At 46.7% G+C, this 21,491-nt stretch overlaps 1 protein-coding gene across 1 annotated transcript in view; it reads right to left on the bottom strand.

Moving 5' to 3' along the window:
• The window catches only part of NKAIN3 (sodium/potassium transporting ATPase interacting 3), an 821,388-nt gene that overhangs the window by 260,690 nt on the left and 539,207 nt on the right, over nucleotides 1–21,491 (bottom strand). The window contains exon 4 of the mRNA XM_077492777.1: nucleotides 20,450–20,647. Within this exon, the coding sequence (XP_077348903.1) occupies nucleotides 20,450–20,647 (198 nt within the window). The remainder of the gene's footprint in view (nucleotides 1–20,449; nucleotides 20,648–21,491) is intronic.

Genomic DNA, 21,491 nt, shown 5'->3' with positions numbered 1-21,491 from the left:
ATTAAGTAGGGCGTACATTTTAGAAAGGGTTCGGGAGATCGGTTCAGTGTCAGAACAGTATGTTTCAAAAGCAGTAAGCGGTCTGGAGTAGTCTAGGGGGTTCGGGAGAGAATGGAGAAAGTGGTGTAGGCGATTGGCGTTCCAAAAATCCAGACGGTACGGACCCAAAGGGTCCATAAGATCCGGGATGGACGTCCAATTTCCCCGCAGCACAAAATGAGAGGCCGTAGAGAGACCGGAGCTCCATAACGGTTGAAATTGTGCACGTGACAGACCTGGTGTAAAGCTGGGATTACCAAGGATAGGTGTCAACGGTGACGCTGTGGTCGTCAGAGACTGTTTCAGTGCCGCCTTTGCGCCTTGAAAGATTGTGACGCCAATAAGAGGGTGGGATTTCACTGCTCGCGGTAGTGCCTCGTAGCACCAGAGGGCCGTCTGCAACGGGATCGAGCACTGTTGTTGCTCAATTTGTGCCCATAGTTTAGCGTCGAGATTGCGACCCCAGTCCAAGATCCTACCTAAGTGTACAGCAGAATAATACTGTCTAACGTCTGGTAGCGCCAACCCCCCATAAGGTTTCGGTAGAGAGAGTTGGGATCGAGGTATCCGAGGCTGCCTCTGGGCCCAGACGAACCGGGTAAACAACGCCTGTACCTGTTTAAAATACGTGGGCGGAATTTTAATCGGTAACGCCTGAAAAAGGTACAAAAATTTGGGCAGGACGCACATTTTCAGCAGATTGCACCTACCGAACCAGGAGTGGATCCCCTTCTGCCATGAGTCCAAAAGCAGCCTCACCCTAGCAAGGAGAGGAGGGAAATTTCGTTCATAGAGGTCCGACACATTCGGGGGGATGCTAGTCCCCAGATATGTCAGTGTGGTAGACGTCCATTTAAATTGGAAAGCGGATTGTAAAGTAGGCAGTAATCGGGGTGGTAACATAATACCCATAGCTTCTGATTTGGTAAAATTTATTTTCATGTTGGAAAATCTCCCATACTTCTCAAATTCCCGAAGCAAATTTGGCAGCGATATCCCTGGGTTAGTCAGCGTAAAGAGCATGTCGTCAGCATAAGCTGAGATTTTATGCTGAGACTGTCCAACGCGCACCCCTTGTATATCGGGATTAAGCCTGATCATGGCGAGGAAGGGTTCCAGGGATAATGCAAACAAAAGAGGGGATAAAGGGCAACCCTGCCGTGTCCCATTGGTTATCGGGAAAGGGGTCGAGAGAGTCCCGTTAACTTTAACTTGGGCTGTGGGGTTAGAATAAACACCCGCTATCCTGTTGAGCATTTGTTCCCCCAACCCCACATGTCGGAGCACTGCGAACATAAATGACCAGTTCACGCGGTCAAAAGCCTTCTCGGCATCCGTATTCAGCAAGACACAGGGGGTTTTAGCGGCCGTCGCCAAATGGAGCAGGTTTAGAACCTTCGTGGTACTATCACGGGCTTCTCTAGAGGGGATGAAACCCACCTGATCCAGGTGGATTAAGTGTGGAAGATGGGTGGCTATTCTAGTGGCCAGGATCTTAGTATAAATTTTCAAATCTATGTTCAAAAGAGATATCGGCCTGTAACTACCACAAGACGTAGGGTCCTTCCCCTCTTTGGGTATCACCGAGACATGGGCACTCAAGAAGTCTCTAGGAAAGCACCCGCCCGAGCCCATTGCATTAAATAGCGTGAGCATGGGCGGACCCAGTAGATCTATCAATTTTTTATAGTACTGCAGAGTATAGCCGTCTGGGCCCGGGGCCTTCCCAAGCTTCATGGACCCCATAGCTCTATGAATCTCCACCAAAGTTATTGGGGATTCCAGTTCTGCACTGGCCTCTGGCGAAATGGAGGGCATACGGGATGCCACAATATAATCGACCATGGCCGACCGCGGTGGGGGGTCAGCCTGGAGATTATAGAGATCGGAATAAAAATTACGGAATTCCTGAGTGACATCCTGAGGCAAAGTAACCTTCCGTCCCCCTGGTGCAACAACGTGGGGGATATATGTCAGAAGTTTACGTTCCCTTATCAGCCGCGCTAGCAGCTTTCCACACTTGTCACCCGCCTCGTAGGTCATCTTACGACAGGATTGCATGGCCGCTTTAGCCCTGTAATGAAGAATGTCCGTAATTTGTTTCCGTAGAAATTGTATATCGGTATCAGAGGAATGTGTAGGGGCATGTTTATGTCGGGCCTCCGCTAAGTGTAGGTTCTCCAATAACTGGTCAAGAAGTTTAGTGCGTTCACGTTTAAGCCGTGCCCCATGTTTGATAAGAACACCCCTGACTACAGTCTTGTGAGCCTCCCAGAGCACACCCGGATCACAGTCCGGAAGATCATTTTCTCGGAGGTAATGACGTAATGTCGCGGTCACCTCCTCCAGAACCTCTGGGATCTGCAGCAAGCTTTCATTTAGGCGCCAAAATCTGGTCGTCAGGTGTGGGGTGTCAGACAGTTTGTAAGTCAAAAAGATCGGTGCGTGGTCCGACCAAGTCCTGCTCCCGATGGAGGAATGTTCCACCGCATGTAGTTGGGAGTGAGGGATCATGAAATAATCAATGCGAGTGTAAACCTTATGTACAGAGGAGTAGAATGTATAGTCCCGTTCACTAGAGTGCTGGAGTCTCCAGACATCAATCAGTTGGGAGTTGTGGAGTGCCTTCGCAACCCTTTTAAGCTGATTCACTGGCAAGGAAGTACGACCCGCCGAGGTGTCTACAGATGGCAATAAGGGGACATTAAAATCCCCACCCAACAACAACTGACCTGCCCTAAAGCCCTGTAGTTTCTCCATAATTCCCTCCACAAAGGTGGCTTGGAGCTCATTAGGTGCATATATAGTTGCCAGGGTCACTTGAACTGTGCCAATGAGCCCCTTCAGAAAAACATAACGGCCAGCCGTGTCTATCAGGGAGGCTTGACATCTCCACGGAAGTTTGTGGGAGAGAAGTATGGAGACCCCCTTTGACTTGGCCAGCGGATTGACAGAGTGATACGAGAACGGGTAGTGTCTATTGCGGAGGTATGGTAGCGCATTAGATTTAAAATGCGTTTCTTGTATAAAGGCAACATCCGTGCGTAGCCTTTTCAGATCCGCCAGTAAAATACGCCTTTTTTCGGGCGTATTAAGGCCCTTCGCGTTAAGCGACAAAAGGCGGAGGCGAGGTGAGGCCATACCTAGACAAGGGGGACAGAAGGGGACGCAGGGGGGACGGGAGTCGGTAGGGAGGGGGGGGAAAGGGTAGGTGAGGGAAAGACAGAGGGGAAGTGTGGGAGGGGGGGTGACTGGAAAGGAAGAGAGAAAAAAAAAAAAAAAAAAAAAGGGAAAAGACAAGAAATCAAAGAAGTAAAACTGTTGTCGGAAACCGGGCCTAATGCCCTATGTTTCCAGAGAGGACTAAAATAGTTAATTGCATATAGTGCTTTGAGGGCAAAACATACCCTCTAGCAGAACATGCTAGCCTATGGGGGGGAGCAAACCGTACAGGGAAGGAAATAACCAGTTCCCTATACCAGTCTCCCACCTTGTAGTATCACTATAGCAAAATGCGCAACCCCAGATAGAATGGAGCACATGTAGCGGGATAAACAAAAAATAACAAAATAGAAAGCAACCCACATATAACCATCAAGCAGAAAATAAAAAAGGGAAAAAGAAAAAAAAAAAAAAAAAAAAACCAAACAAGCAAAAAAACACAATAATTGTGAAAGCATACCGAACTCAGACGATACACGGCCTAGTCTATGCAAAATCGCAGTCAGGAACCAAAACCGTGCACCGTCTGTAGGGCGCAGGCAAATGGGCACCTCCCCAAATCCCCCCGCCCCCCACACAGCACAGGGAGACATGAAGGCACACAACGTGTAGCCGACCAGAGCGACACAAAGCCCCATCCGTGCAAATCCGGGCACTGGCATGGGCGCCGCGTACCGTCTGTCTCACCCCCACAATAAAACACAGCCCCAATCTCCCCGCCCATCGCAACCAACCACCCCCCCATGAAGTCCCCGCTCCACAACCAACAGATAGAGAAACATTAAGTCCCACCAGGTACGCCCGGTATAGAGTCCCCATACCAACCTCAGGGGGAGATCCACCAGCCCCCCACCCACCACCCACCAAGTCCAGAACCCCCATCCACATGAATCCTGGTCGTCTTCGGAACAGCAGCTCCGTACGGTAGAGGGTAGAGCAAAAAGAGGGGGGGGGGGTACCCAAAGACAGTCTAGGTACAACGGGATGCCGGGAGGGGCGGCGGAAAGACCCCCCAGAGTCCAGGCAACAACACAGGCCGGGGCACCCACGGGACCCAAGGACCACAAGCCAGGGGCAGGAAGGGCTCAGCAGCACCACCCCCTCCATCAACATCCCAGGGCAGGCTGTGGGCAGGACAGAACATCAGTGCGGGGGAAGCCACCCAGCAGGTCGGGCAGAGGAAGTGGGCCACCGCCGCAGCGTGTGGCCCAAGTCAGCGGGGGGGGGGGAGCCAGGGTAACTACTATGGTCGCAACCGGCCAACAGGGGGAAGCCGTCCAGACACGGATAGCAACCGGAGGGACAGAGGCAAACGGGGCCGCCCAGAACATTAGCGGCATCAGCATCAGCAGGCGGGGGGGGGGGGGGGAGGAAGGGAAACCCAAAGATAAAAGTCACCTTACAGTTCCCTGGAGATCTCCGGAGAAGACGCCCTGGGCCTCCGACGGTTCCTCTGCTGCCTGGGCGGCAGGTCTCCGCGGCGGCCAGGGCCCGCAGCTGCACCCTGAGCCCGGGGCAGAGGGGCTAGCCAATTCGGGATTGTGATAGGGTCCGCCGCCAGGAAGTCAAACAGGTCCGGTAAGGAGCCAGGGTGGCGGAGATGGAAGAAACGCTGGTCCATTCGGAACGTGACCGACAGGGGGTAGCCCCATCTGTAAGTTGCTCCCCTGCGACGAGCTAGCTCCAGTAGAGGCTTCAACAGGGCCCGCCTCTGTAGCGTAGCACGAGAAATGTCCGGCAAAATCTTCAGGTCCACCCCATCAAACTCTACGGCAGGGGCCTCCCAGGATTTCCGCAGGACCTCCTCCTTATGAAGGTAGTGGTGCAGTCGACAGACTACATCGCGTGGTCTGTCAGGGTCCGTCGATCGTGGGCCCAGGGCCCTATGAACCCGATCGAACTCCAGGCGAGGCGGCAGGTCCACTCCAGGGATGCTGCGGAATATCGCCGCCACCGTGGCCGCCAGGTCCTCTGATCCCGTCGCCTCCGGTAGACCTCGCAGTCGCAGATTGTTCCTGCGACTGCGGTCCTCCATCTCCTCCAGCTTTAATTGCTGCCCCAGCAAAGCTTCCGCCTGGGCGGTCCGAACGGCCTCCAAGGCCGCCACCCGGCCCTCCAGGGCCGCCAAGGACGTCTCGCCGCCTGATACTCTGGTGGTGAGGACCTTCACCTCCTCCCGGACGAGGGATATCTCCTTGCGGTGGGCAGCCTCCACCGCTCCGATAAGCGTGGCAATGTCCGACTTGGTAGGGAGGGACTGCAGCAACGAGCGGAGTTCCTCATCCAGCTGGAGCGGCGGCACCGCTGCTCTCGGGACGTCAGGCACTTCCCGGTGGAAATCCAAGGGGGTGTCCATCAAGGGATCCGCTATGGAGGTCTCTGGGTCGAGGTCCGGGGAGGCGCAGGCAGCACGGTCCCCGCTGCCGCAGGCACGTGGCGCCGCCATGACAGGGCCCGGGGAGCGGAGCTGGGACAGATGGAAAAGCCTCTCTATATCCCCCGTCTGTGGCGCGGGAAGGGTCGGCCCGGCAGGGATGCTCTTCCGCAACGCAGCCCGCTTTTTCGAGGAGGGCATAATGCGGTAAACTGGTAAACGTCTGCAGAGAAGGTGAGAGACGGCCGGGAGCTCGAGCAATGCACGTCCCTACTCCGCCATGTCCAGGCCACGCCCCCGAACGGCCTTTTTAAGGTCATACCACAACATCTCAATAGGATTCAGGTCAGGACTTTGGCTAGGCCACTCCAAAGTCTTCATTTTGTTTTTCTTCAGCCATTCGGTGGTGGACTTGCTGGTGTGTTTAGGATCATTGTCCTGCTGCAGAACCCAAGTTCGTTTCAGCTTGAGTACACGAACAGATGGTCGGACATTCTCCTTCAGGATCTCTTGGTAGACAGCAGAATTCATAGTTCCTTTTATCACGGCAAGTCTTCCAGGTCCTGAAGCAGCAAAACAGCCCCAGACCATCACACTACCACCACCATATTTTACTGTTGGTATAATGTTCTTTTTATGAAATGCAGTGTTCCTTCTACGCCAGATATACTTGGACACACACCTTCCAAAGAGTTCCACTTTTGTCTCATCGGTCCACAGAATGTTGTCCCAAAAGTCTTGGGGATCATCAAGATGTGTTGTGGAGAAATTGAGACGAGCTTTGATGTTCTTTTTGCTCAGCAGTGGTTTTCTCCTTGGAACTCTGCCATGCAGGCCATTTTTGCCCAGTCTTTTTCTGATGGTGGAGGCATGAACGCTGACCTTAACTGAGGCAAGTGAGGCCTGCAGTTCCTTGGACGTTGTTGTGGGGTCTTTTGTGACCTCTTGGATGAGTCGTTGCTGCGCTCTTGGGGTAATTTGAGCGGCCGGCCACTCCTGGGAAGGTTCACCACTGTTCCATGTCTTCGCCATTTGTGGATAATGGCTCTCACTGTGGTTCGCTGGATTCCCAAAGCTTTGGAAATGGCTTTATAACCCTTTCCAGACTGATAGATCTCAATTACTTTCTTTCTCAATTGTTCCTGAATTTCTTTGGGTCTCGGCATGATGTGTAGCTTTTAAGGATCTTCTGGTGGACCTTACTGTGTCAAGCAGCTCCTATTTAAGTGATGCCTTGATTGTGAACAGGTGTGGCAATAATCAGGCCTGGGTGTGGCTAGAGAAATTGAACTCAGGTGTGGACAACCACAGTTATAGTATGTTTTAACAAGGGGGGCAATCACTTTTTCACACAGGGCCATGATGGTTTGGATTTTTTTTCACCTTTAATAATAAACACCTTCATTTACAAATTGCATTTTGTGTTTACTTGTGTTGTCCTTGACTATTGTTTAAATTGGTTTGATGTTCCGAAACACTTAAGTGTGACAAACATGCAAAGGAACAGGAAATGAGGAAGGGGGCGAACACTTTTTCACACCACTGTATGTGTGTTTTTGCTGGAACACTTTTGCAATTTTTATGTGGTAAAGGGCTGAACCTTATTGTTTGAGCCTATTTTTACTGTCTCCAGTCGCAAGTGTAAACTAAGCTTAAAGTGCGGTACACACACAGTAAGAAAATCAGGTAAACGATCGTCTGATTTTTCTCGTTGTTTTACAGCAAATCGGAACCGATGAATGAATATTTGTACGGAACTTCTCGTACGACAAAGGCTCTTTTTTTGTTTATTGTTTCTGATCATGCACATCTATCTTTTCAGATTTTTCTTGCATGAAAATTGTCTGAAAATGGTACACATTAAACAAAATTCATTCATTCTGTTCCTGTATGAGAAACATTTTGGAGTATGTCCCTTCTGGAATTTTCGTCTGAAAAGTCGGAATCGGCTGTCGAAAGTTGTGTACACACTATACAAAAATCGTATGAAAGTTGCACCGGCAAAAATGTTTGCCCGATTTTATTATAGTGTGTACGACGAGCCTTTAGAATGTCAATAATCTTTGTAGTTGCTTTAAAATTATGCTTGGAAAGCTATTTATAGTAAAATATAATGACAAATGGCAAATAAGGGAGCAAATGTATACCAATTATAGATTGTTGTGAGAGTGTCAGTGTATATATAAATGAGGCTGATTGAAGTCAAACAATAGCCCAAAGTAAAAACTCACCTGTGCCCTGGCGTTCTTAGGACTCCACAGGGTTTTTGATAAAATATTCAAAGAACACAAAGTGCTACAGGGCTCTAAATAAGAATGGGTTTTCAAGGATTTTGTGTTTACCAGGGTGTGTTTGAAAACAACTGTTTTTCCTCACTTGATTGAGAATTTTCTTAGTATTTTTTTTACTGGTATTTTATTTTTTATTGGGTAGAAAAAAAAGACAACAGTTTTCTAGCCCACCAGTCTTATGTCATAGCATTATTCGAGAATGTGTTTCTGGCTTACTGTGGGCTTATCTTTAGTACCCTGTAGGGTATGTTTAGCCACACCCTGCCAAGTCAGCTTTGAGTGTCGTTTTTTTTTTAATTTCTGATTATTGAAGGTTTTAGAAAGGGTACAGAATCCTATGGCAGCACAGCCCACACAGGGGTGTACTGACAAATCTAGAACAAAACCAGAGGGCATACAATACCCATAAAAAAAATGAAAAAAAAAGTAGCAAACCAACAAGAGCTTTCTGAAACAGTGTGTACAGCTTGCACCGTGTAGAGATAACAGTTAAAGAGTAACTCTGCTTCCCTGGGGAAAAAAATAGCGAATAAAGAAAAAAATAACATAGCACATATAATTACAACACTAATCATATTGTAATGGAATGTTATTAAAAATGATCTTTCCTTTTCAATGTGCAGCCACTGTAATTTTATGACAATGTATTGCAATATGGCTACATGGAGTTGTTCTGTACACAGAATGTGTACTGACCACTCCCCAGAGACATCATTTCCTGCTTGTGCGATTGGCTCACCAATTTTTCCAGAAGTCTGCCTAAGATACAAGTCAGATTTCAGGCATCCCCTGCAACAAAAATGTGATTTTTGGAGAGATACTTTCAATAGGAGCATGTCTATTACACCCCCCCCCCCCCCCCCCGGTCCATTACCAGGCCCTTTGGGTCTTGTATGGATATTAAAGTGAACCCCGCACCCAAATTAAAAAAAGGAAAGATGTGGGACCCCCAGGCCCTATATAGGTTTGTTGCTAAGTAAAATCTGTTTGTAATTTAGAACTGGTACATTTTTAAAGTGTAGCTCCAGTCAAAAAATCTATTTTTAAGCTTTTTGGAAAACATAGGGAAGGGTTATCACCCCTGTAACATTTGTTTGCTGTCTGTGCACCTCTTCAAGAGATTTCACCTCACTTTCTGTCCCAATGACAAATGTTTTTTGAAATTTTTTTTTTTTTGTGAAACAAGGATTGGTGATAAAGCATCAGTGGAGAGGAGACACGTTTTCCCCATATCAACTCTTACAGGAGAGAATTTCCCTTCCTAGGGGTAGATTTCATCTCAATTCCTGTTTCCTGTTGTATCATTCCATTTACAAGTTGGAGACGTTTGTAAGTTGGATGTTTGAAAGTAAGGGCCTGCCCTATATGATCTGCAGAAATTTGGGCCTAAGGTGTTGGTGTTGCCACAACACGGTAAGCCTTCACAGTTACTCTTGGTGGGCGCTGGAACGCCCTGCTGTGAACTATTATATCCAGAATTGTAATTAAATGCCATTGTTGAACAGAGGTAGAAAAATTGGGCCTTTGGTGGTGGTGGTGGTGCTGGTGTCAAAACACTGTAAGTCCTCGCAGTTACTCTTGGTGGGCACTGGAACGGGCCCTGCTGTGAAATATTATATCAAGAATTGTAATTACATGCACCTGTTGAACAGGGGCAGAAAAATTGAGCCTTTGGTGGTGATGGTGGTGGTGGTGTTGCCACAACACTGTAAGCCCTCACAGTTACTCTTGGTGGGCGCAGGAATGGGCCCTGCTGCAAATTATTGCATCAAAAACTGTAATTACACGCCCCTGTTAAACAGGGGCTGAAAAATTGGACCTTAGGCACTGGTGCTGTTGCCACAACACTGCAACCACTCACAGATATTGTAGTTGAGTGCAGCAACAAACCCTCCTGCAAAATATTGCATCAAAAATTGTAATTACACGCCCCTGTTAAAAAGGGTCTGAAAAATTGGGCCTTAGGCACTGGTGCTGGTGCCACAACACTGCAACCCCTCACAAATATTGTAGTTGAGTGCAGCAACAAGCCCACCTGCAAAATATTGCATCAAAAATTGTAATCACACGCCCCTGCTAAACAGGGGCTGAAAAATTGGGCCTTAGCCACTGGTGGTGGTGCCCAGAACCATATTTTTATGAAGGTCAGTCGATCAACGAGTCGGTGGACAAGCGCACCCTGTGATCAGTAACAAAGCCTCCAGCAGCACTGAATGTGCGTTCCGCTGGATGCTGGACAGGCCAGTAGCTCAATTGCATACTGTGCAAGCTCTGGCCATTGATCCATCCTCAAGACCCAGTAACCCTGAGGATTTTCGGTGGGAAAGGTGTCCAAGTCTGATCTTGCCCCTAGGTATTCCTGCACCATGTAAATCTGACGCTGGCAATGGTTGCTGGAACCGATCATACCTTGGGGCTGCAGACTAAAAAATTGTCTGAATGCATCGGTCAGACGGCCATCTTCTCCACCACTCCTTCTGTGACTGACTGAACCCTCAGCAACACGTTGTCCAGGTCTAGGAATTTGTACCCTCCCAGGCTCTGGGAACGCATTGCACAGACCTTTCTGCTACCTTTCCGAAGATGTTTCATCCTCTGCTCCCTCTGCGACAGCAAGATAAGGTCCACAATCTTACCCTTGTAACGTGGATCAAGGAGGGTTGCCAGCCAGTAAAGCTCGCCACAGCGCCTAGAGGCGATTCAGTTCGCATTGTGCGCTATACAAGTATTTCATTCATTCATTCATTCATTCCTCTCCTTGATCCGACGAATGCGAGGATCCTTCCGCAGGCTTTGCAGGATCAGGGAGGCCATGCAGCGTAGTTTCGCTGAGGCATTTGGTCTGGAGTCCTCTGGGTCACTAAGGACGACATGATACACAGCCACCTCCCCCCAGCCACGTTCAAGTCCATGGGTTTCTTGGGACTGTAAATGATCCCTTAAAGACTGCTGCTGATGCTGAGTGCCAGGCTCCACCTCCATGCTGACATAATCATCCTCCTCCTCCTCGTCCTCCTCGTCCTCTTCCTGTGTGATCGGCAGGCCAGCAGGAAGATTGTCTTGATAAAGGGGCTTTGAGAGGTAAGAAAGTCCTCCTCTTTCTGCCTCTGTTTTGCCTCAAGTGCCCTGTCCATTATTCCATGCAGCGTGTGCTCCAACAAGTGGACAAGAGGGACCGTGTCACTGATGCATGCACTGTCACTGCTCACCATCCTCATGGCCTCCTCAAATGGTGATAGGACAGTGCACGCATTCCTGATCATGGCCCACTGGGTGGGGAAAAAAACAGGCTCCCCTGACCCTATCCTGGTGCCATAGTCGCACATGCACTCATTTATGGCCCTCTGCTGCATGTGAAGCCGCTGCAGCATGGCCAACATTGAGTTCCACCTGGTGGGCATGTCACAGATTAGGGGGTTCTTGGGCAGGTTAAATTCCTTTTGGAGGTGAGTCAGCCAAACACTGGCATTATATGACCGGTAGAAATGCACACAGACTTTCCTGGCCTGCCTCAGGACATCCTGTAAGCCCGGGTACCTGCCGAAGAACCGCTGCACCACCAAGTTAAGGACAAGAGCCAAACAGGGCACATGGGTCAGTTGTCCCTGTCGGAGGACGGAGAGGAAGTTGGTGCCATTGTCACAAACCACCATTCCTGGCTTAAGCTGGCATGGTGTCAAACACATCTCAGCCTGCCCCTGCAGAGCTGACAGCATCTCTGCCCCAGAGTGGCTCCTGCCCCCAAGCACACCAGCTCAAGCACCGCATGGCATCTTTCTGCCTGCGTAACCCTTGAATGCCTACGGAACACCGCTGGTTTCCAAGGACAAAGCACAGGAAGAGGCCATGGAGGAAGAAGAAGAGGAGGGGGTGGAGGAAAGAGGTGTCTCAGAATCACCAGTAGTAGCATTTTGGAGGCATGGAGGCGGAACAACCTCCAACATTACTGCACCTTGTCCTGCATCCTTCTCAGCTGCCAGCAGAGTCACCTAATGCGCCGTGAAAGATAGACAACGTCCCTGTCCATGCCTGCTGGACCAGGAGTCAGCGGTAATATGAACCTTACCAATGACCGCCCTGTCCAGTGAGGCGAAGACATTACCTTCCACATGCCGGATAGAGAGCTGGAATTGCCTTCCATGAGAAAAAGTGGTGTTTGCGGAATGTGAAGTTCCTTGGTGGCAGGTTCCCAAACTCACAGAAGGGGCAGAGTCTACAAACTGAAAAGGCAGCAGTTGAAGTGCTAGCGATTTAGCCAAGCTAGCATTCAACTGCTGGGCATGTGGATGACTAAGAGTGAACTTCTTTCAACGGTGCAGCAGCTGGGGCAGGGAAATTTGCCTGGTACAATCTGAAGTTGGTGTACCGATAGCAGATTACCCGTAAGTACTTGGCTGTGACACACCTAACTCTAAACCTTCATTCCTCTCAGTGCAGGTTTCAGAGAGGACTGAAGGTATAGTGGGGTTGGAGATCCCAGCTGATGAGGAGCAAGGAGAGTTCCGCTTTGTTCTTTGGTGTGGGTCTTTCAGGTACGCTTGCCAGCAAACTGCATGGCAGGTCGACATATGTCTGGCCAAGCGGCTGATGTTTTGGCCACGCGAGATACGCTTGAGACATATGTTGCAATTAGCAGCGGTGTGATCTGATGCACTCATCTCAAAAAAGGCCCACACCAAAGTACTTTTGGAATAATGCGCAGACACAGCAGCGCCCTGCACATGTGGAGCTCTGCAGTGTGATGCAGTCAGTGTGCTACCCTTAAGCTGGCCCCTGGAGGACGTCCTGCCTCATTGGAGATGTGCCTCATCCTCCTCCCCCTCCTCCTCCTCTCTCCTTTCAGGCACCCACATGGAGTCAGTGACCTCATCATCCCCTCCCTCCTCATCGCTGGAGCAAAACCTGGCAGTATACTGCAGCTGGGGGAACATAACTGCCAGATTGCTGTCCTTCTTGGGCACCCCCTCTCTCTGGGCTCACGTTTACTGCCTTCCTCTAGCTGGGTACCATAATCAGAGCCGTCAAAACGCTGGGCATCCTCCTGGAGCATGTACCCAACACTGTGGTCAAACAGTTCAGGGGACTCCTCAGGAGGACATGGGGGGGGCTAGGGAAGGAGTGACTGATGCCATTGAGCCGGGGGAAGAGGCCGCGTTGGCAGCTGCTTTGCCAGACAAAGTACCCTGAGCCTGGGTGAGAGAGGATGAGGAGGATGAGGACAGCTTTGTCATCTACTCTACCAAGTCTTTGGCATGTTGTGGCTCAACACGGCCAGCTGCCGAAAAAAAGGACAAGCGGGTCCCACGGCCACATGCTGATGAGGATGCACCGTGTCCACGACCAGCACTGTTGCCTCTAAACACAGAGCCTGCTTGCCCTCTTTTCTTGGCTCGTGACTGTCTACCTCTCCTTGTTGGCCTTCCAGACATACTAATGGCCTGCAGGGAGATGTAGCTGCACAAAGCTGGGATGTATATATATACTGATTATACTGCAGCTAGCAGAATCAACTGTCTGCCTGTAGTATTAGTATGAGAACACCAGCAATTGTATTCAGGTAAGCTTTAGGTGCACACTGTGCAAAGGACACTAAAACAAAATACTGCAGCTCCCTGCCTGTATTTGTATGAGAATGCCGGCAATTGTATTCAGGTAACGTTTAGGTGCACACTGTGCAAAGGACACTAAAACAAAATACTGCAGCTCCCTGCCTGTATTTGTATGAGAACAGCAGCAATCGTATTCAGGTAAAGCTTTAGGTGCACACTGTGCAAAGAACACTAAAACAAAATACTGCAGCTCCCTGCCTGTATTTGTATGAGAACACCGGCAATTGTATTTAGATAAAGCTTTAGGTGCACACTGTGCAAAGGACACTAAAACAAAATACTGCAGCTCCCTGCCTGTATTTGTATGAGAACAGCAGCAATCGTATTCAGGTAAAGCTTTATATGCACACTGTGCAAAGAACACTAAAACAAAATACTGCAGCTCCCTGCCTGTATTTGTATGAGAACACCGGCAATTGTATTCAGATAAAGCTTTAGGTGCGCACTCTGCAAAGGACACTAAAACAAAATACTGCAGCTCCCTGCCTGTATTTGTATGAGAACTTTGGCAATTGTATTCAGGTAACGCTTTAAGTGCACACTGTGCAATGGACACTAAAGCAAACTACTGCAGCTCCCTGCCTGTATTTTTATGAGAATGCTGGAAATTGTATTTAGGTAAAGCTTTAGGTGCACACTGTGCAAAGGACACTAAAACAAAATACTGCAGCTCCCTGCCTGTATTTGTATGAGAACACTGGCAATTGTATTCAGTTAAAGCTTTAGGTGCACACTGTGCAATGGACACTAAAGCAAACTACAGCAGCTCCCTGCCTGTATTTGTATGAGATTGCCGGCAATTGTATTCAGGTAAAGTTTAGGTGCACACTGTGCAAAGGACACTAAAACAAAATAATGCAGCTCCCTGCCTGTATTTGTATGAGAACAGCAGCAATCACATTCAGGTAAAGCTTTAGGTGCACACTGTGCAAAGAACACTAAAACAAATTGCTGCAGCTCCCTGCCTGTATTTGTATGAGAACACCAGCAATTGTATTCAGATAAAGCTTTAGGTGCGCACTCTGCAAAGGACACTAAAACAAAATACTGCAGCTCCCTGCCTGTATTTGTATGAGAACATTGGCAATTGTATTCAGGTAACGCTTTAGGTGCACACTGTGCAATGGACACTAAAGCAAACTACTGCAGCTCCCTGCCTGTATTTGTATGAGAATGCTGGAAATTGTATTTAGGTAAAGCTTTAGGTGCCCACTGTGCAAAGGACAGTAAAACAAAATACTGCAGCTCCCTGCCTGTATTTGTATGAAAACGCTGGCAATTGTATTCAGATAAAGCTTTAGGTGCACACTGTGCAAAGGACACAGTACACTAAGTGAAAATAGTGCAGCTCCCTGTCTGTCAGTATATTATGAAGAGAATAACAGGAACAGATCTAGCTAAACTGAATACAGTGTATAAATATATATACAACACACCTGGGATGCATATATATCCTCTACACACTGTAACTGAAGCTAACTGACTCGCCTGCCTATTCTATCTAACTTAAATCAAATGACACTGTCTCTCTGTCTATCTCTCTCCGCCACTGCAACACACTACACAAGGCCGCCACACAGGTGGCCTTATATAGCGTGGGGCGTGTACTAAAACCCTGAGACATAATTGGCCAAAGCCACCCGTAACGTTCGTAATTCACTGAACGGGCGAATAGACAATGTTCAAGTTGAACACGGGTTTGACTCGAACACGAAGCTCATCCCTACTGCTAATGGCAGGGATCAGCTACTGTGATAGTGCGGCAGACAATCTGACATTAACTAACGTGGGGGGGATGAATTATTGCCACTGACATCACCAGTAACACTTTCACTGTGATCAGTGATAATATTATACATGGTCACTATACTAATGACACTGGCTGGGAAGGGGTTAAATGTGTGCCTAACAATGTGTAATGTGTGCTGCTTTTTACTAAAGTTCTCTTTGTTTCTTATCCCTGCTTTGCTTAAAAAAACAGAGAGATCACTCCCACTGTACAGAGTGCTGTGTTGATTGTCAACACAGGGCTCTTGGCTTTGATCAGACACAGTCGATCAGCAGGTACTGGCCATGAATCATTGGCCAGGACCTGCTGACAGACTCCTGGTATGTACAATCACAGTGAGTATCGGCTGGGAGGTTCTTAAACCCAGAAACAGACCGCCCGTCTGCAGTACATTGTGGGTATGTGTTCCTTAAGTGGCTAAAGTCCAGTTCCAGAAAAAACTATAGAGTTGAGCTTTAAGTTGTTTAGGCATACAATTTACTGACACACCCATTAAAGCAGACCTTTTATGACAATATACTATGCATGATCATATTTTGATTAGCATTTTTTAACATGGAGGGTGCTACCTAATAAGCAGGCCTTGCATTTTCATGCCAAGTCTGCTTTAACCAGGGTCAGTCTTTTCTCAAGGATCCTGTATCTTGGACATAAACATATATAGAGGTGGGCACAGCATGTATTGTAGTCATGTAGTAATGGGGGGGTTCCTTCTACTATAAGGCTGACAGGAGTAGTGACAGTGGCATCACTACTTCTGTAAGCCCAGCGCTGGAGAGAGTCGGGAGGAGGTGCAGGCTGTGCTCTCTCTCCCCCCCTCCTCCTCCTCATAAGCTTGCACATAATGAAGGGGGGTGGGGGGCGCAATTTGGCATATTTGCCCTGGGCACTGGATGACCTTGTCACAGCACTGGTATCAGGATGTCTACCCTTAGTCAAAGGAGAGGACCATACAACACATTACCCAGCAGTAGATGGATAGATGCAAATCTGCTGACCAAGAGAAAATAACTTTGTTCAAAATAGTTGAAGGCAGTGCAGATTTTGGAGAAATTTCAGTTGCAGAATTAGGGAACCTAGCAAGAGCCTGGGTGCACAAGTATAATGATGGCATTATCCTGGTCCAGTTTATAAGTCATTTCATGCTTTGGGAAGGGCTTAGTATAATTTTCATGTTGTAGTACACTATAGTACTCATTTGTAGTTATTTAAAAGGGGGTGGGGTTAAGCTGTGTTTTTGTCAGCACAAACTGTTACAGTGGTGTGAAAAAGTGTTTGCCCCCTTCCTCATTTCCTGTTCCTTTGCATGTTTGTCACACTTAAGTGTTTCGGAACATCAAACCAATTTAAACAATAGTCAAGGACAACACAAGTAAACACAAAATGCAATTTGTAAATGAAGGTGTTTATTATTAAAGGTGAAAAAAAATCCAAACCATCATGGCCCTGTGTGAAAAAGTGATTGCCCCCCTTGTTAAAACATACTATAACTGTGGTTGTCCACACCTGAGTTCAATTTCTCTAGCCACACCCAGGCCTGATTATTGCCACACCTGTTCACAATCAAGGCGTCACTTAAATAGGAGCTGCTTGACACAGTAAGGTCCACCAGAAGATCCTTAAAAGCTACACATCATGCCGAGACCCAAAGAAATTCAGGAACAATTGAGAAAGAAAGTAATTGAGATCTATCAGTCTGGAAAGGGTTATAAAGCCATTTCCAAAGCTTTTGGAATCCAGCGAACCACAGTGAGAGCCATTATCCACAAATGGCGAAGACATGGAACAGTGGTGAACCTTCCCAGGGGTGGCCGGCCCGCCCAAAATTACCCCAAGAGCGCAGCGACGACTCATCCAAGAGGTCACAAAAGACCCCACAACAACGTCCAAGGAACTGCAGGCCTCACTTGCCTCAGTTAAGGTCAGCGTTCATGCCTCCACCATCAGGAAAAGACTGGGCAAAAATGGCCTGCATGGCAGAGTTCCAAGGAGAAAACCACTGCTGAGCAAAAAGAACATCAAAGCTCGTCTCAATTTCTCCACAACACATCTTGATGATCCCCAAGACTTTTGGGACAACATTCTGTGGACCGATGAGACAAAAGTGGAACTCTTTGGAAGGTGTGTGTCCAAGTATATCTGGCGTAGAAGGAACACTGCATTTCATAAAAAGAACATTATACCAACAGTAAAATATGGTGGTGGTAGTGTGATGGTCTGGGGCTGTTTTGCTGCTTCAGGACCTGGAAGACTTGCCGTGATAAAAGGAACTATGAATTCTGCTGTCTACCAAGAGATCCTGAAGGAGAATGTCCGACCATCTGTTCGTGTACTCAAGCTGAAACGAACTTGGGTTCTGCAGCAGGACAATGATCCTAAACACACCAGCAAGTCCACCACCGAATGGCTGAAGAAAAACAAAATGAAGACTTTGGAGTGGCCTAGCCAAAGTCCTGACCTGAATCCTATTGAGATGTTGTGGTATGACCTTAAAAAGGCCGTTCATGCTCGAAAACCCTCTAATGTAACTGAATTAGGACAATTCTGCAAAGATGAGTGGGCCAAAATTCCTCCAGGACGCTGTAAAAGCCTCATTGCACGTTATCGCAAACGCTTGGTTGCAGTTGTTGCTGCTAAGGGTGGCCCAACCAGTTATTAGGTTTAGGGGGCAATCACTTTTTCACACAGGGCCATGATGGTTTGGATTTTTTTTCACCTTTAATAATAAACACCTTAATTTACAAATTGCATTTTGTGTTTACTTGTGTTGTCCTTGACTATTGTTTATATTGGTTTGATGTTCCGAAACACTTAAGTGTGACAAACATGCAAAGGAACAGGAAATGAGGAAGGGGGCAAACACTTTTTCACACCACTGTACATGTGTGGCTGCTGTGTCTCAATAATCCCCATGACTAAGCTCCGAGGGGTGGAGCAAAATGTGTTGGGGACTGTGACCTGGTCCGAGTCCAGGCTGAGGTTGTCATTCACTATCCTTCTTATTTCTCCTGTGCGTGCTTTAATCTTTCTTTTTAGTGTTGAGAAGTCTTTAGTAAAGCAGTTTAATTCCAGTATTTTTTCTGCCCACGCTAGCCAGAAACCACATGCCCAAAGATTGTAACAATTCTGCAAACATATGTTGGGCAATACATGGTATGCATGGTGTAAGAACACTACAATTCTACTTTGTTTTCTTAATTTATAAAAATGTTCATATATGTATTTTTCATTTTCAACCTTTTCCTGCATTTTTCAACTTCTCAAAATGTGTAATAGTTCCTTGAAAGGTGTAAACGAAGCGCTCCGCTGTGTTTTACATTGCTTTCAGAAGCATTTTAGTTTCCATCTTATAAAAATAACACAGAAAGCAGTACAGTGAATGATATGGTCATGACATATAATATAAATTGAAAGGAACATTGACTGTGGCCTTGGGAGAAAGATTGGAGCACAGCCTTACGTGTGTGCAATCCAAAACTCTATGATGAGATCATTTCAACCCACAGCCATCGCCACAGGCTAGATTCTACAAAAGAGCAACCTTGAACGTTGATTTGTGTATTTAGTAATACAAATATTAAATGCTACAAACACGTGCTACTGATATATACACTATTAAATATTTAGGATAATTTTGACATGTTGTTGAGACTTTCAAGAGTTTCAGGTACTATGAATCAACAGCACTGGTTCATAGATATCAATAAACAGGAAACAATGTTCTATGATCAGAAACCTATAAGTAGAATATATTTTGTGATTAACGGAAACCAGCAACGGCTTAGACATTAAATATATCCATGAATTATCAGTCTTTGGAAATCAAGGGAGTCTCAACTTGGACACTAAGTAAAATATATTTTGTGATTAATGGAAACCAACAACGGCTTAGACATTAAGTGTATCCATGAATTATCAGTCTTTGGAAATCAAGGGAGTCTCAACTTGGACACCATTTTATTCATTACAAACCAGAGAACCCTTTGACTGCATGAATTTTAATGCTGAAAACAGATTGCTTGCATATCTCCAGCTCCAGCTGGCATAGAACAGTTGATTTCCAGAAGAAAACACATCTTGGATGCAAAGCAAGAATCATGGACCAAACAAACACTTTATGAGCTACAAAGGTTAAATTCTCACTTCCCCGAATCCGCCATTTGGGAAGGGGGAGTTAGACACACCAGGACTGATGCTCATAGCCACAGACAGGCAGCACCTGTAATAGTCTAGCAATAAGACAATTACTGTTCTAACCACGTTTGAGGCATGTGAAGACGGAATTATTTAAGTGTAAATTAATTTATGGTAGGTGCTGCCAGCATTATACACAGTTCAGATGCTGCTTGGTGACTGCTGAGATTTTTGAAGTCAGGGGAACAGGGATCAGGCTATTTTCCCAGTTACTCGACCAATACCTAATGCTAGTGGTGCTAGATGTATGATTTCTGTAAACAGCTCTGGGAACAAAGCTAGCTGTATTCAGAAAACATAACAGCATAGGTTTGACATGCACGACTATGGAAAAATTGCATACACACTGGAACAGGAAGACATGCAAGGGTATAAATCACCGCTAATATTCTTTTGTCATTTTGCGCAGCAACAACATCAACACTCAATACAATGCTGCTGAGAAATAACCCTTTTATCTGTTGCAACCCTGAAAGACAAGACTGTTGTACATCACTAAAAACTATAACTAATGCAAGAGGTGACTTTAGGTATGTATGTGACTATGGGGGTTATTTACGAAAGGCAATTCCTGAAAACTGAAAGTGCACTTGGAAGTGCAGTCGCTCTAAAACTAAGGGGTAGATCTGAAATCTCTGCTGATTTTATCATCCAATCATGTGCAAGCTAAAATGCTGTTTTTTATTTTCCTTGCATGTCCTCCTCAGATCTACAGCGACTTTACTTCCAAGTGCGCTTTCAGTGCAAAGTGGATTTGCCTTTCGTAAATAACCCCCTATGTTCTCTGCCTATAATATCCCTAATCATTATTATAATATTATTCTAAATAAAAGGAAAAAGGCATATCAGCTCAACATTTGGCATGAAGTGCTACAAGAATTAACCAGTATCTTTACAAAATAATTTGTTAGTTTAAAAGTAAGTGACTTACAGAAAGAAGTATTTGAAAAGCACTGTGGATGACCTCTATGAACTGAAATTCAATGATGCATCCTGTCACCGAGATAAATGAGTGGTCTCCAAGGTCTCTGTTGGCTGGGGGAGGCACTACCCTTCTTATGCAACCAGGCCCATGTTCTCTCCACCATGAACGATGGATGGAGATATTAAATGTCATAAGATCTGTCTCCTATAGAAAGAATACAGAGAAGGAAAAGGATTAAGTCAGCTATGTTCTGATGCAAAGTTAACATTTTTTAACATTTTGTTCTTTTTTTTCAACATTTCCTTATGTAATAGGCAGATTTAAAAAGTGCTAGATTTTACATATCATGTGGCAATGACAAAGGAAAGAATTTGTTGAAATTAAATAGTATTCTGGAGACCTAGAGAGTAAACATTTATACATAGCATGCATGAATACAAGGGGTCCCAGAAAGTTCCAAAGAAAGTCTGTGAATCCTAAACAGTTAAAGTGATTGTAAAGGCTTGCTTTACAAAAAAAATTAAAAATTTTTATACTTATCTCCTCTGTGCAGTTGGTTTTGCACAGAGCAACCCAGATCCTCCTCTTCTTGGGTCTTGGGTCCCTCTTTGCTGCTCCTAGCCCCTCCCTCCTTTGAGTGCCCCTCAGCCAGCAGCTTGTTACAGGTTGTCACCCAGTCATAGCTCCGTGTATCCATTCGGACATGGAGCCCCAATCTGGCCCCGCCCTCTGGCTCCCTTGATTGGCCGACTGACTTTGATTGCCAACAGCGGGAGCCAATAGCACTGCTCTGTCTCAGCCAATCAGGAGGAGTGTACTGGATGGCTGAGGGAATTGTGGACATTGCTGGAGAGAGAAGGAGGTCAGGTAGGTAATTGGGGGGTGCTGTGGAGGCTGCTACACACAGAAGGTTTTTTATCTTAATGCATAGAATGAAAATGAAAAACCTTCTGCCTTTACAACTCCTTTAACCACTTGCCGCCCGCCATATAGCAGAATGTGGTTTCAATATCCTGACTGGGCATCATATGACATCCTCAGGATATTA

The sequence above is a fragment of the Lithobates pipiens genome, unplaced genomic scaffold, assembly GCF_037356315.1.
Source record: "Lithobates pipiens isolate NorthernLeopardFrog02 unplaced genomic scaffold, aLitPip1_a1.2 Scaffold_19, whole genome shotgun sequence".
Taxonomy (NCBI): Eukaryota; Metazoa; Chordata; class Amphibia; order Anura; family Ranidae; genus Lithobates; species Lithobates pipiens.
The sequence above is the reverse complement of the archived record's forward strand: the minus strand, read 5'-3'. Positions and strand labels throughout refer to the sequence as shown.